The 20,666-nt window shown below is 38.8% G+C and overlaps 1 protein-coding gene across 9 annotated transcripts in view; it reads left to right on the top strand.

Annotated features, from left to right (window-relative positions):
* The first annotated feature begins 15,635 nt into the window (after window positions 1–15,635).
* VPS13B (vacuolar protein sorting 13 homolog B) overlaps window positions 15,636–20,666 on the top strand; it is a 787,290-nt gene continuing 782,259 nt past the window's right edge. For 7 of the 9 annotated variants that reach the window (XM_069600522.1, XM_069600521.1, XM_069600524.1 and 4 more), the window contains exons 1-2: window positions 15,636–15,951; window positions 16,394–16,574. In XM_069600522.1, coding sequence (XP_069456623.1) covers window positions 16,428–16,574 — 147 coding nt within the window. In that variant the 5' untranslated portion in view covers window positions 15,636–15,951; window positions 16,394–16,427. Of the gene's footprint in view, window positions 16,129–16,393; window positions 16,575–20,666 lie in introns of all 9 variants that reach the window. The other 2 variants (XM_069600529.1, XM_069600531.1) reach the window with 1 other exon arrangement.

Here is a 20,666-nt window from a genome sequence, read left to right as displayed (position 1 = left end):
GCACCCCACTCCAGTACTCTTGCCTGGAAAATCCCATGGACAGAGGAGCCTGGAAGGCTGCAGTCCATGGGGTTGCGACTGAGTGACTTCACTTTTACTTTTCACTTTCTTCCATTGGAGAAAGAAATGGCAACCCACTCCAGTGTTCTTGCCTAGAGAATCCCAGGGACGGGGGAGCCTGGGTGTGCTGCCATCTATGGGGTCTCACAGAGTCGGACACGACTGAAGTGACTTAGCAGCAGCAGCAGCATCATCAATACTTGTTATTTTTTCTTTTTAAAATTATAGCTACACTAGTTGATGTGAAGTTGTATCTTGTTATGTTTTTGATTTACATTTCCCTAATGACTAATGATGCTGAGCATCTTTTCATGTGCTTATTGGCCTTTTGTATATTTTCTTTGGAGAATGACTTTTCAAGTGCTTTATGCATTTAAAAATTGGGTTGTTGGTCTTTCTGTTGGGTTCTAAGAGTTCTTTGTATATTCTGGATTTTGCATCCTATCAGATTTATTATTATTATTCTGTAGGTTTTGACTCTTGATAGTGTTCTCTTACACACAAACATTTTAAATTTTAATGAAGTTCCATTTCTGTACTTTTTTCTCTTTTTTACCTGTGCCTGCCAAAAGTGTCATTTAAGAAGCCAGTCAAATCCAAAGCTGCGTAGATTTGCCTCTGTACTTTCTTCTACGAGTTTTATAGTTTAGCTCTTAACTTTAAGTCTTTGATCCGTGATGTTGAGCATCTTTTCATGTGTTTGGTAGCCATCTGTATGTCTTTTTTGGAGAAATGTCTGTTTAGTTCTTTGGCCCATTTTTTGATTGGGTTGTTTATTATTTTTCTGGAATTGAGCTGCAGGAGGTGCTTGTATATTTTTGAGATTAGTTGTTTGTCAGTTGCTTCATTTGCTATTATTTTCTCCCATTCCGAAAGCTGTCTCTTCACCTTGCTTATAGTTTCCTTTGTTGTGCAGAAGTTTTAATTTTAATTAGATCCCATTTGTTTATTTTTGCTTTTATATGCAGTATTCTGGGAGGTGGGTCATAGAGGATCCTGCTGTGATTTATGTCTGAGAGTGTTTTGCCTATGTTCTCTTCTAGGAGTTTTATAGTTTCTGGTCTTACATTTAGATCTTTAATCCATTTTGAGTTTATTTTTGTGTATGGTGTTAGATGCTCAACATCACTCATTATCAGAGAAATGCAAATCAAGACCACAATGAGGTACCATTTCACACCGGTCAGAATGGCTGCGATCCAAAAGTCTACAAGCAATAAATGCTGGAGAGGGTGTGGAGAAAAGGGAACCCTCTTACACTTTTGGTGGGAATGCAAACTAGTACAGCCACTATGGAGAACAGTGTGGAGATTCCTTAAAAAACTGGAAATAGTACTGCCTTATGACTCAGCAATCCCACTGCTGGGCATACACACCGAGGAAACCAGAATGGAAAGAGACACGTGTACCCCAATGTTCGTCACAGCACGGTTTGTAATAGCCAGGACATGGAAGCAACCTAGATGTCCGTCAGCAGATGAATGGATAAGAAAGCTGTGGTACATATACACAATGGAGTATTACTCAGCCATTAAAAAGAATAGATTTGAATCAGTTCTAATGAGGTGGATGAAACTGGAGCCTATTATACAGAGTGAAGTAAGCCAGAAAGAAAAACACCAATAAAGTATACTAACACATATATATATCGAATTAGAAAGATGGTAACGATAACCCTGTATGCAAGACAGCCAAAGAGACACAGATGTATAGAACAGTCTTTTGGACTCTGTGGGAGAGGGAGAGGGTGGGATGATTTGGGAGAATGGCACTGAAACATGTATAATATCATGTAAGAAACGAATCGCCAGTCCAGGTTCGATGCAGGATACAGGATGCTTGGGGCTGGTGCACTGGAATGACCCAGAGGGATGGTATGGGGAGGGAGGTGGGAGGGGGGTTCAGGACTGGGAACTCATGCACACCTGTGGTGAATTCATGTTGATGTATGGCAAAACCAATACAGTATTTTAAAGTAAAGTAAAAAATAAATAAAAGATATAATTCAATATTTTGGTCATTAAAAAAATAAATCTTTGATCCGTTTTGAGGTAATATTTGTATGTGATGTGAAATAAGGGTCTAAATCAAATCATTTGCACATGGATATTCAGTTTTCTCAGCATCATTTGCTGAAGGGATTATTCTTTCCTCACTGAGTGGTCTTGGCCAGCTTGTCAAAAATCAGTTAGCCATAGAGTTTATTTCTGTGCTCTCTGGTCTATATGTCTGTCCTGATGCCAGTACCACATTGTTTGGATTACCTGTAGCTTTGTAATATATTTTGAAATCAGGAAGTGAGAGATCTACAACTTTATTTTTAAAGATTGTTTTGACCATTTGGGGTATCTTGAAGTTTCTTACTACCTTTAGAATGGGCTTTTCATTTCTGCAAAAATGCCGTTGTAATTTTGATAGGTACTACATTGAATCTGTATATTGTTTTCAGTGTTATTGTTTTCCTAACAGTATTAATAATATTAGGTCTTCCCATTTGTGAACACCTGCTTTTGCTTTTTTACAGGATGAAATTATTCTATCTTCTTAATCAACTGACCCTTGTAGCAATATATACTGTTCATCTTTGTCTTTTATCACAATCTTTAACTTAAAGTCTATCATGTCTGATGTTAGTATAGACATCTGAGATCTCTTTTAGTTACCATTTGCATGTAATATCTTTTTCCACTTTTTCATTTTTAGTCTATTTGTGTCTGTGGATCTAAATTGAGTTTCTTGTAGACAGCATATAGTCGGATCATGCTTTTCTTTTTAAAACTCATTCAGCCTATCTGTCTTTTAATCTGGGAATTTAATCTGTTTATATTTCAGGTAATAATGATAAGAATGGATTTATTTCTGTCATTTTGCTGTTCATTTCCTTTATGTTTTGTATATATTCTTTGTTCCTCAACACACAAATACTGCCTTAATTTATGCTTCATTGATATTGAGTTTTTCTATAATATCTTTTAATTCCTTTTTTCCATATATTTCTTGGTTATTTCCATACTAGTTATGTTGGAGCTTCCAGTTAACACCTAAATTTGTAACAATCTAGTTTCAATTTGTACCAACTTAGGTTCAATAGGATAAAAAACTCTGCTACCATATAGCTTTGCCTCCCCATTTTATTTTGCTGTTGTCACAAATTGTATCATTATACTATTGCCTATTAACATATACTTGGAAATAGTATATAAACAAATGATTTTATGCATTTGTCTTTTAAATCATAAGAAACAAAAGAAGATTTACAAACCAAAAGTATTATAATTTTGGCTTTTCCCTTTTCTTGTGTAGTTATCTCTGCTGGCATCTTTACTTTGTTCATATGCCTTTCCATGTTATTGTCTAAGGACATTTCATTTCCTTGATGTTAGACAATAACACAAAAAGCCATATGAACAAAGCATATGAATAAGCATGCTTTATTTATTAATATCATATGAATAAGTAAACACAATAACACAAGTAGCATTTCTTATAATGCTTGTTTATTAGCAGTGAATTCCCTCAGCTTTTATCTAGAATGTCTTAATTCTCCCTTATTTTTAGAAGAATAGATTTGCATATATAAAATTTTAAGAGTCACAGTTTTTTTTTTTTTTTCCTTTGAACATTTAAAATGTTATTCCACTGACTTCTGGCTACCATGGTTTCTGATGAGAATAGGTTGTTAATCTTTTTAAGGAGCCTTTGTACATGTCACTTTTGGTGCTTTTTTGGGTGTCTCAGCAATTTTTTGACAGTTTTATTATAATATGTCCTGGTGTAAATCTCTTTGACTTTATCCTTTATCCTTTGTAGTTTGTTGAGCTTCTGTAATGTATGCTGCTACTGCTAAGTCGCTTCAGTCGTGTCCAACTCTGTGCGACCCCATAGACAGCAGCCCACCAGGCTCCCCCATCCCTGGGATTCTCCAGGCAAGAACACTGAAGTGGGTTGCCATTTCCTTCTCCAGTGGAAGAAAGTGAAAAGTGAAAGTGAAGTCGCTCAGTCGTGTCCGACTCTGCGACCCCATGGACCGCAGCCTACCAGGCTTTCCGTCCATGGGATTTTCCAGGCAAAAGTATGTATAGATTCATGTTTTTCATTAAATTTGGGCAGTCCTTGGCCATTATTTCTTCAAATACTCTTTCTGTCCCTTTCTTTCCTGGGACTCCCACATAATGAGATAGTTAATGATGTCTCACAAGTTCCTTTGGTTCTTTAAATTTTTTTTTTTTCATTCTGCTCCACAGATGGGATAATTTCAGTTGTCTTATCTTCAAGTTTGCTGATCTTTAGTCTGCCTATTCCAGTCTGCTCTTAACCTTACCTCTAGTGAATTTCATTTTAGCTACTATACTTCTTAGCTCCAGAATTTCTATTTGGTTTCTTTTTATAATTTTTGACTATCATTGATAGTCTATATTCATATATTGCTCTCTTGCTTCTATTTAGTTCTTTGCCCACGGTTTCTTTTAACTTTAGAGTATATTTAAGATAGCTGACTTTAAGTCTCTGCCTAGTATGCCTAGGCTTCCTCAGTGAATGTTTCTGTTACTTTCTTTCCAAGGAATGGGCCATACTTTACTGTTCTGTATACCTTGTGGGGTTTTCTTTTTTTTTTTGGTCTAAAACTGAACATTTTGATATTGTAACTCTGGAAAACAAATTTACCCTCCTCCCCAGAGTTCACTCTTGTGGCTTGTTGAAGGCTACAGTCATCCACTAGTTTAGTAACTTTCCCATACTCTTTTTGGAAAGATTGTATTTCTTATTTATGTGTGGTTACTGAGTCTCTATTGCATTATCTTAGTGGTCAGTCAGTGACCTGAAAGAGATTTCTCTAAGTAGCTGGAGCCAAAAAGGGAAAAAAAGCCATACACGCTCTCTCCTTATTTTTATAGATTAACTTTGAGCAGATTGACTGTAAGCAATCCTTCAACCCTTACACAGTTCATCTAATTCTACCTTAGTTTTACTTTCTGCTTGTGCAGACCCAAAAGATCAGCCAGAGGTGCAAGCTTAGGGCTCACTCAGGTCTTTTCTGAGCAAGCATTGAGCTCTAGGCATGCATGGTGTTTATATTAGTACTTCTTTTATTACTAAGTAGTATAACTTTTATTGCTAGATAATACTCAACTATATGGATACATCTTATTTTATTTATTTATCCATTTTTTGATAGACATCTGGATTGTTTCCACCATTCACGTGTTATGAATAAGGCTGCTATGACGTGGACTTTCTCTAGGCTAGCTAGGTATGTCTAACTTATTTATATTTAAAAAACAGACTTGTTAGATATCATTGATGTACAATGCACCGCATATATTTAAAATTTATAATATGAATTCTAAAATATGTGTAAATCTATCAATTCATCACCATAATTAAGAAAATAAACATTTTCATTTCAGAAGCTTCCACATGCTCTTCTGTTGTCCTATGCAACTCCACAACCCTGTCAGACTGCACCCACTGATCTAATTTCTGTCACTAAGCATTAGTTTACATTTTCTAGAATTTTATATTAGTGGAATAATACAGTGTTGCATTTTTTGTCTGAGTTATTTCACTCAGCATAATTACTTTGATTTTTTTCCATGTTGTTGCATGCATTAATAGTTACTTAATTTAGTGTTGAATAGTATTCCATAGTATGTCTGTATCACAATTTGCTTCTCCCTTACAATTAAAAATAATCATACAAATGATCTGAGATATTTCAGATGATCCTGTTTAAGCACTTTTGTACAAATCTTTTTGTAGACTAATTCTGTTATTTCTCTTTGGTAACTACTTAGAAGTAGAATGGCTGGGTTGTATCATTATTGTTCAGTTGCTCAGTCATGTCTGACTCTTTGCAACCCCATGGACTGTAGCATACCAGGCTTCCCTGTCCTTCATCATCACCCAGAGATTGCTGAAACTCACGTCCATTGAGTCGGTGATGCCATCCAACCATCTCATCCTCTGTTGTCTGCTTCTCCTCCTGCCTTCAGTCTTTCCCAGCACCAGGGTCTTTTCCAATGAGTCAGTTCTTTGCATCAGGTGGCCAAAGTATTGGAGCTTCAGCATCAGTCCTTCCAATGTATTCAGACTTGGTTTCCTTTAGGAATGACTGGTTTGATCTCCTTGCTTTCCAAGGGACTCTCAAGAGTTTTCTCCAACAGCACAGTTCAAAAGCATCAATTCTTTGGCACTCAGCTTTCTTTATGGTTCAACTCTCACATCTGTACATGACTACTGGCAAAACCATAGCTTTGACTATTTGGACCTTTATGAGCAAAGTAACGTCTCTGCTTTTTAATACACTGTCTAGATTTGTCATAGCTTTTCTTCCAAGCAGCAAGTGTCTTTTAATTTTATGACAGTAGTCACCATCTGCAATGATTTTGGAGCCCAAGAAAATAAAGTCTGTCTGTTTTCATTGTTTCCCCATCTGTTTGCTATGAAGTGATGGGACTGGATGTCATGATCTTAGTCTTTTGGATGTTAAGGTTTTTTTTTTTTTGGATGTTAAGTTTTAAGTCAGCTTTTTCACTGTCCTCTTTCACCTTTCTCAAGAGGCTCTTTAGTTCCTCTTCACTTTCTGCCGTAAGGGTGATGTCATCTGCATATCAGAGGTTATTGATATTTCTCCTGGCAGTCTTGATTCCAGCTTGTGCTTCATCCAACCTGGTATTTTGCATGATGTACTCTGCATGTAAGTTAAATAAGCATGGTGACAATATACAGCCTTGACGTATTTTATTTGGAAGGTGTGTCAATGTTTTAGTTGCCTGTTGTTGTGTAAGAAATTGCCCCCAAATCTAGCAGATTAGAATAATAAACATTTATTATCTCACAATTTCTGCTATGGTTTAGGAATTTAGGAGAGCCTAGCCTGGTCCTTCTCACTCAAGATCTCTCATGAAGTTGCAGTTAAGATGTCAGCAAGTGCTGTCATCTTAAGGCTGACTGTTGACAGAAAACCCCAATTTCACCCTTGCCTTTGGCAGAAGGCCTCAGTTTCTCACCATGTGAATGTCTCCCTAGTGAAGCCTGAGCATTCTCATGTCATGGTAGCTGGCTTCTCCCACAGCAAGTAGCGCAAAGGGCAAAAAGAGGAAGAAGTCACAATGCCTTTTTTGTTCTGATTTCAGAAATCACATATTGTTCCTTCTGCCTCCTCAAATGACTTAAAAGTGAGTCACTAAATACAACCCATACTCGAAGTGGAATTAGACTCCACCTTTAGAAGGAGGTACTATTAAAGAATTTGTGGACATTTTAAAAACCAGTGCAACCAACAAGGAAGTTAGTGCATAAAAAGATTTTAAGGATCTTTGATTTTGTTGATTTAGGAAAGGAAGTGTTAAGCCCATAATCAGGTTTCTGGATATAGCTTTCCTTTAAAATCACCACACCATATATATTTCCTCTCAAGTTTACTTCCTAACATATTGGAAGGAATGTTTCAATTATTTAATTATCATAAAATCCTGACATCATGGAGAGATAACCAGTCCTTCTCTGTAAAAGAGTCCCCATTGCCTTTCTGTCTTCAGTCTTTTGGCCTTTCAAGATAAGACTTTTAACTTATGTTCTGCTGGCTCAAGGTTAATCTTCCTGTTATATGAAGACTGTCTCCCTTGTCATTCTGACCTAGGGTATTAGTTTCCTGTGGTTGCTGTAACAAATTACTACAAACTAAGTGGTATAAAACAACACAATTTATTCTCTTGTAGTTCCAGAGGCAGAAGTCAAATGTCAAGGTGCCAGCAGGGTTGCAATCTCTCTGGAGGCTGTAGGGGAAGAATCTATTTCTACTTCTTTCATCTCTGGTGGTTCTTGGCATTCTTGACTCAGAGTTGCGCCACTCCAGACTCTATAATCACATTGCCTTCTCCTTTTCTCTGTTACCTTCCTTTATCTTACTCTTATAAGGACACTTGTCACTGGATTTAAAACCCACTGTAAAATCTAGGAGAAAGCTCTTCTTCTCCAAATTCTTAATCACATATTTTGCTATATAAGGTAATATTCAATTTTTTAAATACTATACTATTAATATCAAGGTAATATTCACAGGTTCTGAGAATTAGGATGTGGTCATATCTTTCGTGGGGCCACCATGCAGCTCACTAGCCCTATTATCACTATTAATTAGCCTGGCAAAATAGGATATCCTTAAGATAGCCCCTAATATATGACTAAAACTTTTATTTCTTTAAAATTTAAATAAGATAATCAATGTCTGAAGATATATAATTTCTTAGAAAAAGTAAGCTTTATGATTTTTGAAGATACGATACAAAGTTGAGAAATATTGGTCTAATTGATTAATATTTTACTATAAAATATTTTGTGCATATATAAAAATACAAGTGCTGTACTCAATATGCAAACAAATTTGGAAAACTCAGGAACGGCCACAGGGCTGGATAAGGTCAGTCCTTATCCAGTTCATTATAAGTCAGTCCTTATAAGTTCATTCCTGTCTCAAAGAAGGGCAATGCCAAAGAATGTTCAAACTACCATACCATTGCATTCATTTCATATGCTAGCAAGGTAATGCTTGAAATCTTTCAAGCTAGTCTTCAACAGTATGTGAACTGAGAACTTCCAGATATAAAACTTGGGTTTAGAAAAGGCGGAAAAACCAGAGATCAAATTGCCAACATCCGCTGGATCATAGGAAAAGCAAGAGAATTCCAGAAAAACATCTATTTCTGCTTCACTGGCTTCACTAAAGCCTTTGACTGTTGTGGATCACAACAAACTGGAAAATTCTTAAAGAGATGGGAATACCAGACCACCTCACCTACCTCCTGAGAAACCTTTATGCAGGTCAAGAAGCAACAGTTAAAACTGGACATGGAACAATGGACTGGTTCAAAATAGGGAAAGGAGTGTGACAAGGTTGTATATTGTTATCCTGCTTATTTAACTTATATGCAGAGTACACCATGTGAAATGCCATGTGAAATCAAGATTCCTGGGAGAAATAACAACCTCAGATATGCAGATGACACCACCCTAATGGCAGAAAGTGAAGAGAAACTAAAGAGCCTCTTGATGAAGGTGAAAGAGGAGATTGAAAAAGCTGGCTTAAAACTCAAACATTTAAAAAACTTAGACCATGGTATTAATCTGGCCCTATCACTTCATGGCAAATAGATGCAGAAAAATGGAAACAGTGGCAGATTTTATTTTCTTGGGCTCCAAAATCACTGTGGATGGTGACTGCAGCCACGAAATCAAAAGACACCTGCTCCTTGGAAGAAAAGGTACGACATACCTAGACAACGTACTAAAAAGCAGAGACATCACTTTGCCAACAAAGGTCCTTATTTTCAAAGCTATGTTTTTTTTCAGTAGTCATGTACAGATGTAAGAGTTGGACCATAAAGAAGGCTGAGCATCAAAGAATTGGTGCTTTCGAACTGTGGTATTGGAGAAGACTCTAGAGATTCTTTTGGACTACAAGGAGATCAAACCAGTCAGTCCTAAAGGAAATCAACCCTGAATGTTCATTGGAAGGACTGATGCTAAAACTGAAGCTCCAATACTCTGGTCTCCTGATGTGATGAGCTGACTCATTGAAAAAAACCCTGATGTTGATTGAAGGCAGGAGAAGGGGGTGACAGAGGATGAGATGGTTGGATGGCATCACTGACTCAATGGACATGAGTTTAAGCAAACTCAGGGAGATAGCAAAGGACAGGGAAGCCTGTCATGCTGCAGTCCATGGGGTTGCAAAGAGTTGGACACAACTTAGCGACTGAACAGCAATAACAGAAAAATACAAAAATGTCTATGTACTTACATCCTAACTCTCAAATATTAAATTCTGTATTATTAAAAAAAATTACTGATACAGTTGAAATACTTTGTATTCCCTTCCTCTGCTTTATTCTTCCATCTCTTCTTCTTCAGAGATAATTACCATCCTTAATTTGGTATTTCTCTGTGTCATGAAAATATTTAATACTATTTATAAATATTGGGTTGGTGAAAAGATTCATTCAGTTTTTCATAAGGTGACTCTAGTGGTGCTTGTCTTTAACTTCATTCAAAACAATTTCGTTAGATTGTATTGTAAACAGCTATCATATCACCATGTGTTTAAAAAAAAGTTATCAAAATTGGTAAATTTTTGTGTAGCCATTTTAATAATGATGATGGAGTAAAATAAACATTTTTGGGACTTTATGGTTTATTATTTCAAACAAATAATAAATGCAACAGAAGCACACTAAAAAAGATTTGTACAGTGTATTGAGAAGGTGCTGTGACTGACTGAACGTTTCAAAAGAGGTTTTTGGGCAGTGTAGTCAGTGGTCCCTCGGCTCTCTCTTGCTTCAACAGTGCTTGGATGGAACAGACCCAGGGATGCCCCTTGCTCCAGCCTCTGACCACCTTCCAACCTTTTCTCTGGCTGCAATATTTGGAATCAGCCACTGAGCTGTCTGCAAACATCAGGACCAGAAACACCATTTCTTGAGCTTAACTCCTTATGATCAACCATGAACTCCAAGATTCATCAGAATTGTTTCACTGAGGTGGAGGCAGCCATCAGCTGCCTGGTCAAACTGCATCTGTGGGCCTGCTATACATACTTGTCTCTGGGCTTGTATTTCAACCAGGACAATGTGGCTCTGGAGGGTGTGGGCCACTTTTTCCATGTATTGGCCAAGGAGATGCAGGAGGGTGCAGAACGTCTCTTGAAAATGCAAAACCAGCACAGTGGCCAATGTGCAGAAGCATTTCAAGAAGAGTGGGGTAAAAGTCAGGACTCTATGGAAGCTGCCCTTCTCAAGGAGAAGAACCTTAACCAGGCCCTTTTGGAACTTCATGGCCAGGGTCTACCCAAGCAGACCCCCACATCTGTGAATTTTTGGAGAGCCACTTCCTAAATGAGGAGGTGAAACTCATCAAGAAGATGGGTGACCGCCTGACCAACCTCTGCAGTCTGGCTGGTTCCCAGGTTGGGTTGGACAATATCTCTTTGAAAGGCTCACCCTCAAGTATGACTCAGAACCTCTGGAGCCCAGTGACCTTTGAGGAGACCCCCTAATGTTAGGGCTTCTGCCTGAAGCCTCTCTTTGCTGACAGTAGGCAGCTTTTTAACACTATGGAGCCCTCCTCCAAGCCTTGGACCAAATGGAAACCATAAAGCTTTCAGCAGCAAAAAAAAAAAAAAAAAAAAAGTTTGTGAAGTTTTGTGCTGGAGATATCTGGCTGGACGATGCTCCACGGTCAGGTAGATGGTGTAGAATGTTTGAAGTTGATAGCGATCGAGTCCAGACATTAATTGTGAATAATCCATGTTACACCATGCAGGGACATACTCAAATATCCAGTGCAATAGCTTGGTTATGTTCATCACTTTGATTTTTGGGTTCCATGTATGTTAAATGAAAAGAACCTTCTTGATTATATTTCTGCATGCAGTTCTGTACTTAAGTGTAACAAAAATGTTCCATTTTTAAAACAAATTATGACAGGTGATGATAAGTGGATACTGTACAATCGTGTGGAATGGAAAAGATTGTGGGGCAAGTGAAATGAATTAGCACCAACCACACCAAAACCTGACCTTCATTCAAAGAAGCTGATGTGTATATGGTGGGATTGGAAGGTTGTCCTCTATTAACAGTGTCTGGGAATCCAAACGATTAATTCCAACAAGTACTACTCACAATTAGACCAACTGAAGGCAACACTTGACAAAAAGTGTCTGGAATTATTCAGCAGAAAACACACAATCTTCTATCAGAATACCCCAACAATGCATGCTTCTTTGATGACCAGGCAAAAAGTTGCCTGGGAAGTTCTGATTCATCCACTGTATTCACCAGAAATTGCAACTTTGGATTTCCATTTTTTTCAGTTTTTACAAAATTCCTTTAATGGATAAAATTTCATTTCCTTGGAAGACTGCCAAAGGCATTGCCAAAAGAACAGTTTTTTTTTATTCAAATGATAGAAAGTTTTGGGAAGATGGAATTATGAAGCTGCCTGAAAAATGGCAGAAGATAGTGAAGCAAAACGGAGTACATTGTTCAATAAAGTTCATGGTGAAAATGAAAAAAGTATCTTTTTTTTTTCATTTTTTTATTGAAGGATAATTACTTTCTTTCACTTCTACTTAAAAACCAAAGGAACTTTTTGGCTAACTCAATATATATGTAGCTTTCATAATATATATAGCCATATATTTCTTGGAATGCCACGTGTATGTATATGTATATATATTATATATGTGATATGCTATATTTGTTATTTTCTCTATGTTTTATTTTTCAGATATTGGTAAATATTTAACTTTGTTCAGTTTTTTTTGGTAGACCAAGTTGCAAACCATTAGTTCAGTTCAGTTCAGTTGCTCAGCCGTGTCCGACTCTTTGTGACCCCATGAACTGCAGCACACCAGGCCTCCCTGTCCATCACCAACTCCCAGAGTTCACTCAGACTCACGTTCATCGAGTCTGTGAAGCCATCCAGCCATCTCATCCTCTGTTGTCCCCTTCTCCTCCTGCCCCCAATCCCTCCCAGCATCAGAGTCTTTTCCAATGAGTCAACTCTTCACATGAGGTGGCCAAAGTACTGGAGTTTCAGCTTGAGCATCATTCCTTCCAAAGAAATCCCAGGGCTGATCTCCTTCAGAATGGACTGGCTGGATCTCCTTGCAGTCCAAGGGACTCTCAAGAGTCTTCTCCAACATCACAGTTCAAAAGCATCAATTCTTCGGTGCTCAGCTTTCTTCACAGTCCAACTCTCACATCCATACATGACCACAGGAAAAACCATAGCCTTGACTAGACGGACCTTAGTCGGCAAAGTAATGTCTCTGCTTTTGAATATGCTATCTAGGTTGGTCATAACTTTTCTTCCAAGGAGTAAGCATCTTTTAATTTCATGGCTGCAGTCACCATCTGTAGGTCATATTAATTTGGTAGGTCATGAACTATTTTAGAAAAAAGAAATAGAATAACAAAGAAAATAGAATACACCACATGTACTCAATTTTTAAGTACAGGTTTGTGAAAGTTCTCTTTATATATAAGCTGAGTCATGGTGTAAACTATGTTTCTAACTGAATAAAACATTTGAAAGTCATAGCTCTAACTATTTTCATCATTAATATTTCATTATATGAATATACCACATTTTTCCTGTTGATACTTCAGTTGTTTGCACTGTTTTACAAATGTTGCTGCAAAATACTGTTAAGCTTGTCTCCTTGTTCACATATGCAAGTCTTTCACTGTATTACTTACAAGTGAAAGTGCTAGACTAAATGAGTTTTCAACTCTGTGGGATATTGCAAAACTCCTCTTCGCTAAGGAATTTTTACTAGTATACAACATCCATAGGAAGTACAAGAGTGAACCCTAATGTAAACCATAGATGTTGAGTTATAATGGTATGTCAATGTAGATTCGTCAATGTCACTCTGGTGGGGGATGTCAATAATGGAGAAGGTTTTACGTGTGTGGGGGCAAAGATTATACGGGAACTTTCAGCTCAAAGATTATATGGGTACTTTCAGCTCAATTTTTTCATAAACCTGTAACTGCGCTAAAAAAATAAAGTTAATTAAAAAAAACAAAAAATTTCACCTCACCCTGGAGAACTACTGCCTATATAGCCATCCTGCCTCAAAGGCTTATTAAGACTTAAAAGTATTTTTTTAGGGAGGGAATATCTCTCAATCAAAAAAACATAACAGTAGGAGATCTGGGAAGTGCTGTTTATTTGACAAAAAAACAGCAATTATGGAAATATATTAGTGAAAAGGAATGAAATGTATCTCGACTGCTTATAAAACAGGGCACAGCAGAACAGGTTGAAAACCACTATTTTTTGATTCTTAAAATGAAAGGAAAAAAATCAGTGCCTAAATAATTTTTCCAAGGCAGGAATTTGGCAATTTTCTTTTGTTGGCTCCAAGAGAAAAATGGCATAATAAAACAAAAAATGTTTAGTATTCCATAATTATTGTTTATACAGCACAGTAAAAATCCATTAAAAATATCTGGCTAATTTATTTTAATACATTGGTCTGATTTGTTGGGGCTTTCCTGGTGGCTCAGAGGATAAAGCGTCTGCCTGCAATGCAAGAGACCCAGATTCGATCCCTGGGTTGGGAAGATCCCCTGGAGAAGGAAATGGCAACCCACTCCAGTATTCTTGCCTGGAGAATTCCATGGACAGAGGAGCCTGGTGGGCTACAGTCCACGGGGTCGCAGAGAGTCAGACACGACTGAGCTATTTTACTCACTGATTTGTTAAATTGCCACACAAATAAGAGGAGGCCCTTTTTCTTTCCTTAGAAAAATAAGGAAGCTTGGAGCTCCTTCTCTAGACTTCCTAGGGGTTTCATACAATTAGTTGAACCATTTATATTAAAACTTCTGAGTCATGGCTTCAATCCCTTCACTTTTCAAGTGAAGCAGATAACTAAGATATTACTTGTATAATTTACTTGACTGGTTTAGTAGGCTTTAATAAGATCCGAGTTACTTGGGTTTTTCGTGAGGGCTTTTTGTGAGGACAATTGCTCTGAGTTAGCATTAGCTGCTGCTTTTCCCCCCTTCTTCAACTCCCTCTCCCCGCCGCCCCTCGCCCCTCGCCCCTGTTCTTTCTTTTTGAAACTTAGTTCCTTATTTTCATTAACAAAACGGATCTAAACACCTTGGTATGCTCACTTGTGCCTCTTTCCTATTGCAGTTTCTGAAACTTTCAAGAAATCTTGACTTTCAGTAAAGTTTTTTAGGAACGTATTTACAAAGTCTTTTCAATGCAACGAGAACATGGGTGTATATTTTAATTACTTTATAAGGTTTAAATCTGTTTTCAATATGCAGTGGTAAGTGTCTTCAGAAGTTACTAAAAATAGTAAACGTTGGTCAAAAATTAGGCAGCATGTCCTATGCTATCCCTTTAAGCCCAGTAATTTGGGTGTTTACCAGGTGTTAGGTGTTAGAGTTTGTTGCCTGTGTTAGCTTTCAAGGCACTAGAAGGAAAGGTAGTATTTTATACATTCATTTCAGCCTAATATAACCAGCACCGACTCTTTGAATTCATTCTCTTTCAGCTATTGCTTTTCGCTCTCTAAGTCTCATTTTCTTCCATAGTCTCATTTCTGCCTTCTGCTATTCATACCCCTTTCTGCAGTTGCATGTATCAGCTGCAGTCCAATTGACCGCCACGATTTTCTCTTTATTTTTCCCCCGCACAAATGTAAGCATAACCACTTCTTCGCTCAAGTATTAAAAAGTACGCCAAAGCTGGTTTACACCTTTGGTCAAAACGCTCTCCCGTACACCATACCTTAATTCATTCCTTTTCTCCTTTCCTCCGGCAAAGCAGCTTTCGATCTAAATTGCTATTGCTCTGCCCACCGAACCCAAGTTCTCGCTAGCCCCTCCGTTTCCAGAGAGAAACGAAAACCACTTGGTTTTGAGGGCTTTCAAGACCACGACCCACTTTCTTCCTCCTCATCGGATCTCTGGCCCTCTGCACTTCCTCATTCGGAATCCATCTCCACCTAAGCGGCTGTCTTCCCGCAGCGCCACTTCCGGATCTCCGGTGTCTCCATTTTACGGGTCCGCCCACCTCCCCCGTGCACTTCCTAGAGCTTGGTCCGACCACCAGTGGGGTCGGAGCGGAGGCGCCGGCTGGCCGAGCGAGCGCGAGGGGTCCCCTCCTAGAAGACGCACTGCACGGCGTCTAGGGTCTGAGAACCCCGGGCCTGCCTCGGAGTCGAGTGCGAGGAGGGGGAGGAACAGTTCGTTCCGAGCACCGAGCGCCGCGCACCCGGAAGTGGCGCCGTACGGGCGCTGCGCCGCCTCCGGAGGCGGGTGCCAGGTACCGGGAGGTGGAGGAGACGCCACGGTACTCCTGGGCGTGAGTGTCAGCCGAGGGCGCAAGAGGCGGGAAGCCGGCCTGGTTCCGCGGCGGTACATGCGGCCGGGTTCCGGGGGCCGAGGGCCTCCGGGGCGGCTGGGCTGGCTAAAGGGCTGCCGTGGCCGAAGGCGAGCCCGCCTCCCTTCAGTTCCCACCGCCGGCACCGGCTTTCTTCAGGTCACCACCGCTTCCTCCTCCCGCTGCTCGCCGGGCGGGTTGAGGGGAGTTGTTCTAATGAGGAAGGCGTTGCTGTAGAGCCCACTTGAGTTTTCTCTGTTTCTGGGAGAAGGCGAGCGGCCGCTTTGGTGGTGGTGGTGGTGGAGGGGGGTGGGGCTCTTGCTTTTTGGCCTCTACAACCCTTCCTGAGAAATGCTTTTTTTTCCTCAGGAATTGCACCACAGACTTAATTCCCTCTCCTGTTTCTCTCTTTACCTCCTTTCAGCTTCTGACTTTGTGACTCCTGTGTACCTTAAAAGATGCTGGAGTCGTATGTGACTCCCATTTTAATGAGCTATGTGAATCGCTACATCAAGAACTTAAAGCCGTCAGATCTACAGCTTTCGCTATGGGGTGGAGACGTGGTTCTCAGCAAGCTGGAGTTAAAATTGGATGTGCTGGAGCAGGTAAGCGGTGCAGCTGTCACGGATTGGAAACGTTTTCAGCCTGTTTAGAAGTAATCTGGTCTTTCCTGCACTTGGATTTTATGCTTTAAAACCTTCGTTTTTCTGCTAATGTATTTAGGGCTATCTTGAAACTAGAGACCCTCTTCAGAAGTTTTTTCTTTTACAGTTTGTTGCTAGTGATGGATTGTTAGAATCGTAATCCCCCAAGTTGCCGCAACCGAAAAACAATTTCATTGTTCTTGTCAGAATTCTTCCCCCATTTTACTCAGTTCTTAAACATCACCGAATATGCTAATTTACACTGCTAGGATTCTAAATGATGCTGGAAAATATTATATTCCTTTTTTCCCTTTTGGGTAATGAAGACAACAAGGTCAGATCTTGAGGAAAGTTCTCTTCGTAGGAAAGATGACATTACCCATGGAATTCTCAGAATATTGAGTAGACAGATAAAGATTGAAAATGCCAGCATAATTGAAAACTTCTTTCTTAATCACTTTTTAAATTTTCTTTTTAACGTGAGAATGGTCTGGTGCAAATTAACTGTAACTTCAAAGTTTATATATTAGGTCAGTTACTACATTTATTATTAACATATATCAGGTAATTCTATTAGGAGATTTAGATGCTATTTAGGAGATAAGGGAATTCACACCCATGGTGATGTTATTAATCATTTTTGGTTATATCCCACCGCTTTCTCTATTGTTGAATAATCTAGAGTTAACACAGAAATAATATTCTTGGTTTCTTCGTCCTCTCTCTAAGATTGATTATCTTAATATTTTCATTGTTTTTTAATTAGCAGAAATCCTAAGCATACAGCTTAATTTTTGCAAACTGGTGACACCTTTGTAACCACTATCCAGATCAAGAAATAAAATATTTCCGGCATTCAGAAAGGCTCTCCTTGCTTCTTTGTAATTAGCAGCCCCACCCCTAAGACAGGTGATTGCTGTTCTGACTTCTGTCAACACACGTTTCTTGAACCTCTTCTTGAAACTTAAATAAATGGCAATCACTTGTGTTTGAATTCTTTTGTTAACATTGAGGCTAAGATTGACTCAAGTTGTTGCATGAAAGATAGTTTATTCTTTGTATTGCCTTGTTGTATTCCATTGTATAAAGATTCATTTTGCCTATATTATGTATTTATTTTCCTTTTGATATACATTTGGATTTTTTTCTACTTTTGGCTATTATGAAGAAAGCTCTTATGAACATACTTGTATTGGACATAGGTGTTTATTTCCCTTAGAAGGCAGGCATATGTTTAACTTTAATGGATACTGCCAAATAGTTTTCTGGTGTGTTGTTGGTTACTTATGCTAAGTTGTATCCCACTCTTGCAACACCATGGACTGGAGCCTGCCAGGCTCCTCTTTCCATGGGATTCTCTAGACAAGAATACTGGAATGGGTTGTCATTTGCTTCTCCAGGGGATCTTCCCAACTTTACATTCTCACCAGTAATGTGTGGGAGTTACAGTTACTTCTCATTTTTTGCTGTTAAACAATGAGTTTGTTATTTTTAGCCTTTCCATGTACTATGGACTGTTGGTATATCTTTTTTTGGCGAAATGTCTATTCAAGTCCTTTGCCCATTTAAAAATTTTTTGTACTTGTTACTGAGTTGTAGGAATTATTTATATATTTTGGGTATCAGTCCCATATTGGATACTATTTGCAAGTATTATCACCCACTGTGGGTTGACATTTGATGCTATTGATAGTGTCCTTTGAAGAACTAAAGTTTTAAATTTTGACAAGTCCAGCTTACACATTTTTCTTTTGATGCCTGGGCTTTTGGTGTTATATCTAAGAAATCATTGCCAAATCCAGTATCATGAAGCTTTCCCCCTATATTTTCTTCTAAGAGTTTTATAGTTTTAGCTCTAACATTAGGTCTTTGATCACTTTGAGTTAATTTTTGCATATGATACAAGTATCCAAGTTCATATGTTTTTGCATGTGGTTATTCAAGGGTTACTTAGAAGTGTGTTGCTTAATTTTCAGACATTTAGGGAATAGTTGGTTATCTTTCTGTTATTGATTTCTATTTTAATTCCAAATGTTCAGCATATTCTCTGTGATTTTGATCCATTATAATTTGACTCAGTATGTGGTCATGAATTTTTATTTTTGGAAATATTTCATTTGTAATTGATGAGAGATGTATCCTACAGTTTTTGCCTTTTTCTTCCATAAATGTCAGTTGCTTCAAATTGGTTACTCAAGTTCTTCAAATCTTATATATCCATATAGATTTTCATTGTCTGCTTGTTCTGTTAATTACAAAGAGAGATACCTTAATGGTAACATTTCCAACTATGATTGTGAATTTGTCTACTTCCTTTTTATAGTTTTGTCAACATTGACTTTATGTGTCTTGAAGTTACATTGCTAAGTACACACAGGTAATAGTATTTTGATATCTAATTTTTCAGTTCAGTTCATTTGCTCAATTGTGTCTGACTCTTTGCGACCCCATGGACTGTATAGCACACCAGGCCTCCCTGTCTATCACCAACTCCCGGAGCTTACTCAAACTCATGTCCGTCAAGTCGGTGATGCCATCCAGCGATCTCATCCTCTGTTGTCCCCATCCCCTCCTGCCTTCAATATTTCCCAGCATCAGGGTCTTTTCAAGTGAGTCAGTTCTTTGCATCAGGTGGCCAAAGTATAGGAGTTTCAGCTTCAACATCAGTCCTCCCAATAAACACCCAGGACTGATCTCCTTTAGGATGGACTGGTTGGATCTCCTTGCAGTCCAAGGGACTCTCAAGAGTCTTCTCCAACACCACAGTTCAAAAGCATCAATTCTTCTGTGCTCAGCTTTCTTTACAGTCCAGCTCTCACATCCATACATGACTACTGGAAAAACCATAGCTTTGATTAGACAGACTTTTGCTGACAAAGTAATGTCTCTGCTTTTGAATATGCTATCTAGGTTGGTCATAACTTTTCTTCCAAGGAATAAGTGTCTTTTAATTTCCTGGCTGCAGTCACCATCTGCAGTGATTTTGGAGCCCCCCAAAATAAAGTCTGTCACTATTTCCATTGTTTCCCCATCTATTTGCCATGAAGTGATGGGACTGGATGCCGTAATCTTAGTTTCGTAATATTGAGTTTTAAGTCAACTTTTTCACTCTCCTTTTTCACTTTCATCAGTTCAGTTCAGTCACTCAGTCATGTCCGACTCTCTGCGACCCCATGAATCGCAGCACACTAGGCCTCCCTGTCCATCACCAACTCTTGGAGTTTACCCAAACTCATGTCCATTGAGTCCGTGATGCCATCCAGCCATCTCATCTGCTGTCCCCTTCTCCTCCTGCCCCCAATCCCTCCCAGCATCAGAGTCTTTTCTAATGAGTCAACTCTTCGCATGAGGTGGCCAAAGTACTGGAGTTTCGGCTTTAGCATCAGTCCTTCCAATGAACACTCAGGACTGATCTCCTTTAGGAAGGACTGGTTGGATCTCCTTGCAGTCCAGGGGACTGTCAAGAGTCTTCTCCAACACCACAGTTCAGAAGCATCAATTCTTCTGCACTCAGCCTTCATCACAGTCCAACTCTCACATCCATACATGACCACTGGAAAAACCATAGCCTTGACTAGATGGACCTTTGTTGGCAAAGTAATGTCTCTGCTTTTGAATATGCTATCTAGGTTGGTCATAACTTGTTTCCCAAGGAGTAAGCGTCTTTTAATTTCATGGCTGCAGTCACCATCTGCAGTGATTTGGGAGCTCTCCCAAATTAAGTCTGACACTGTTTCCACTGTTTCCCCATCTATTTCCCATGAAGTGATGGGACCGGATGCCATGATCTTCATTTTCTGAATGTTGAGCTTTAAGTCAACTTTTTCATTCTCCTTTTTCACTTTCATCAAGAGGCTTTTTAGTTCCTCTTCACTTTCTGCCATAAGGGTGGTGTCATCTGCATATCTGAGGTTATTGATATTTCTCCTGGCAATCTTGATTCCAGCTGGTGTTTCTCCCAGCCCGGCATTTCTCATGATGTACTCTGCCTAGAAGTTAAATAAGCAGGGTGACAATATACAGCCTTGACATACTCCTTTTCCTATTTGGAAC

Source organism: Ovis canadensis, chromosome 9 (genome assembly GCF_042477335.2).
Source record: "Ovis canadensis isolate MfBH-ARS-UI-01 breed Bighorn chromosome 9, ARS-UI_OviCan_v2, whole genome shotgun sequence".
NCBI lineage: Eukaryota > Metazoa > Chordata > Mammalia > Artiodactyla > Bovidae > Ovis > Ovis canadensis.
The sequence above is the reverse complement of the archived record's forward strand: the minus strand, read 5'-3'. Positions and strand labels throughout refer to the sequence as shown.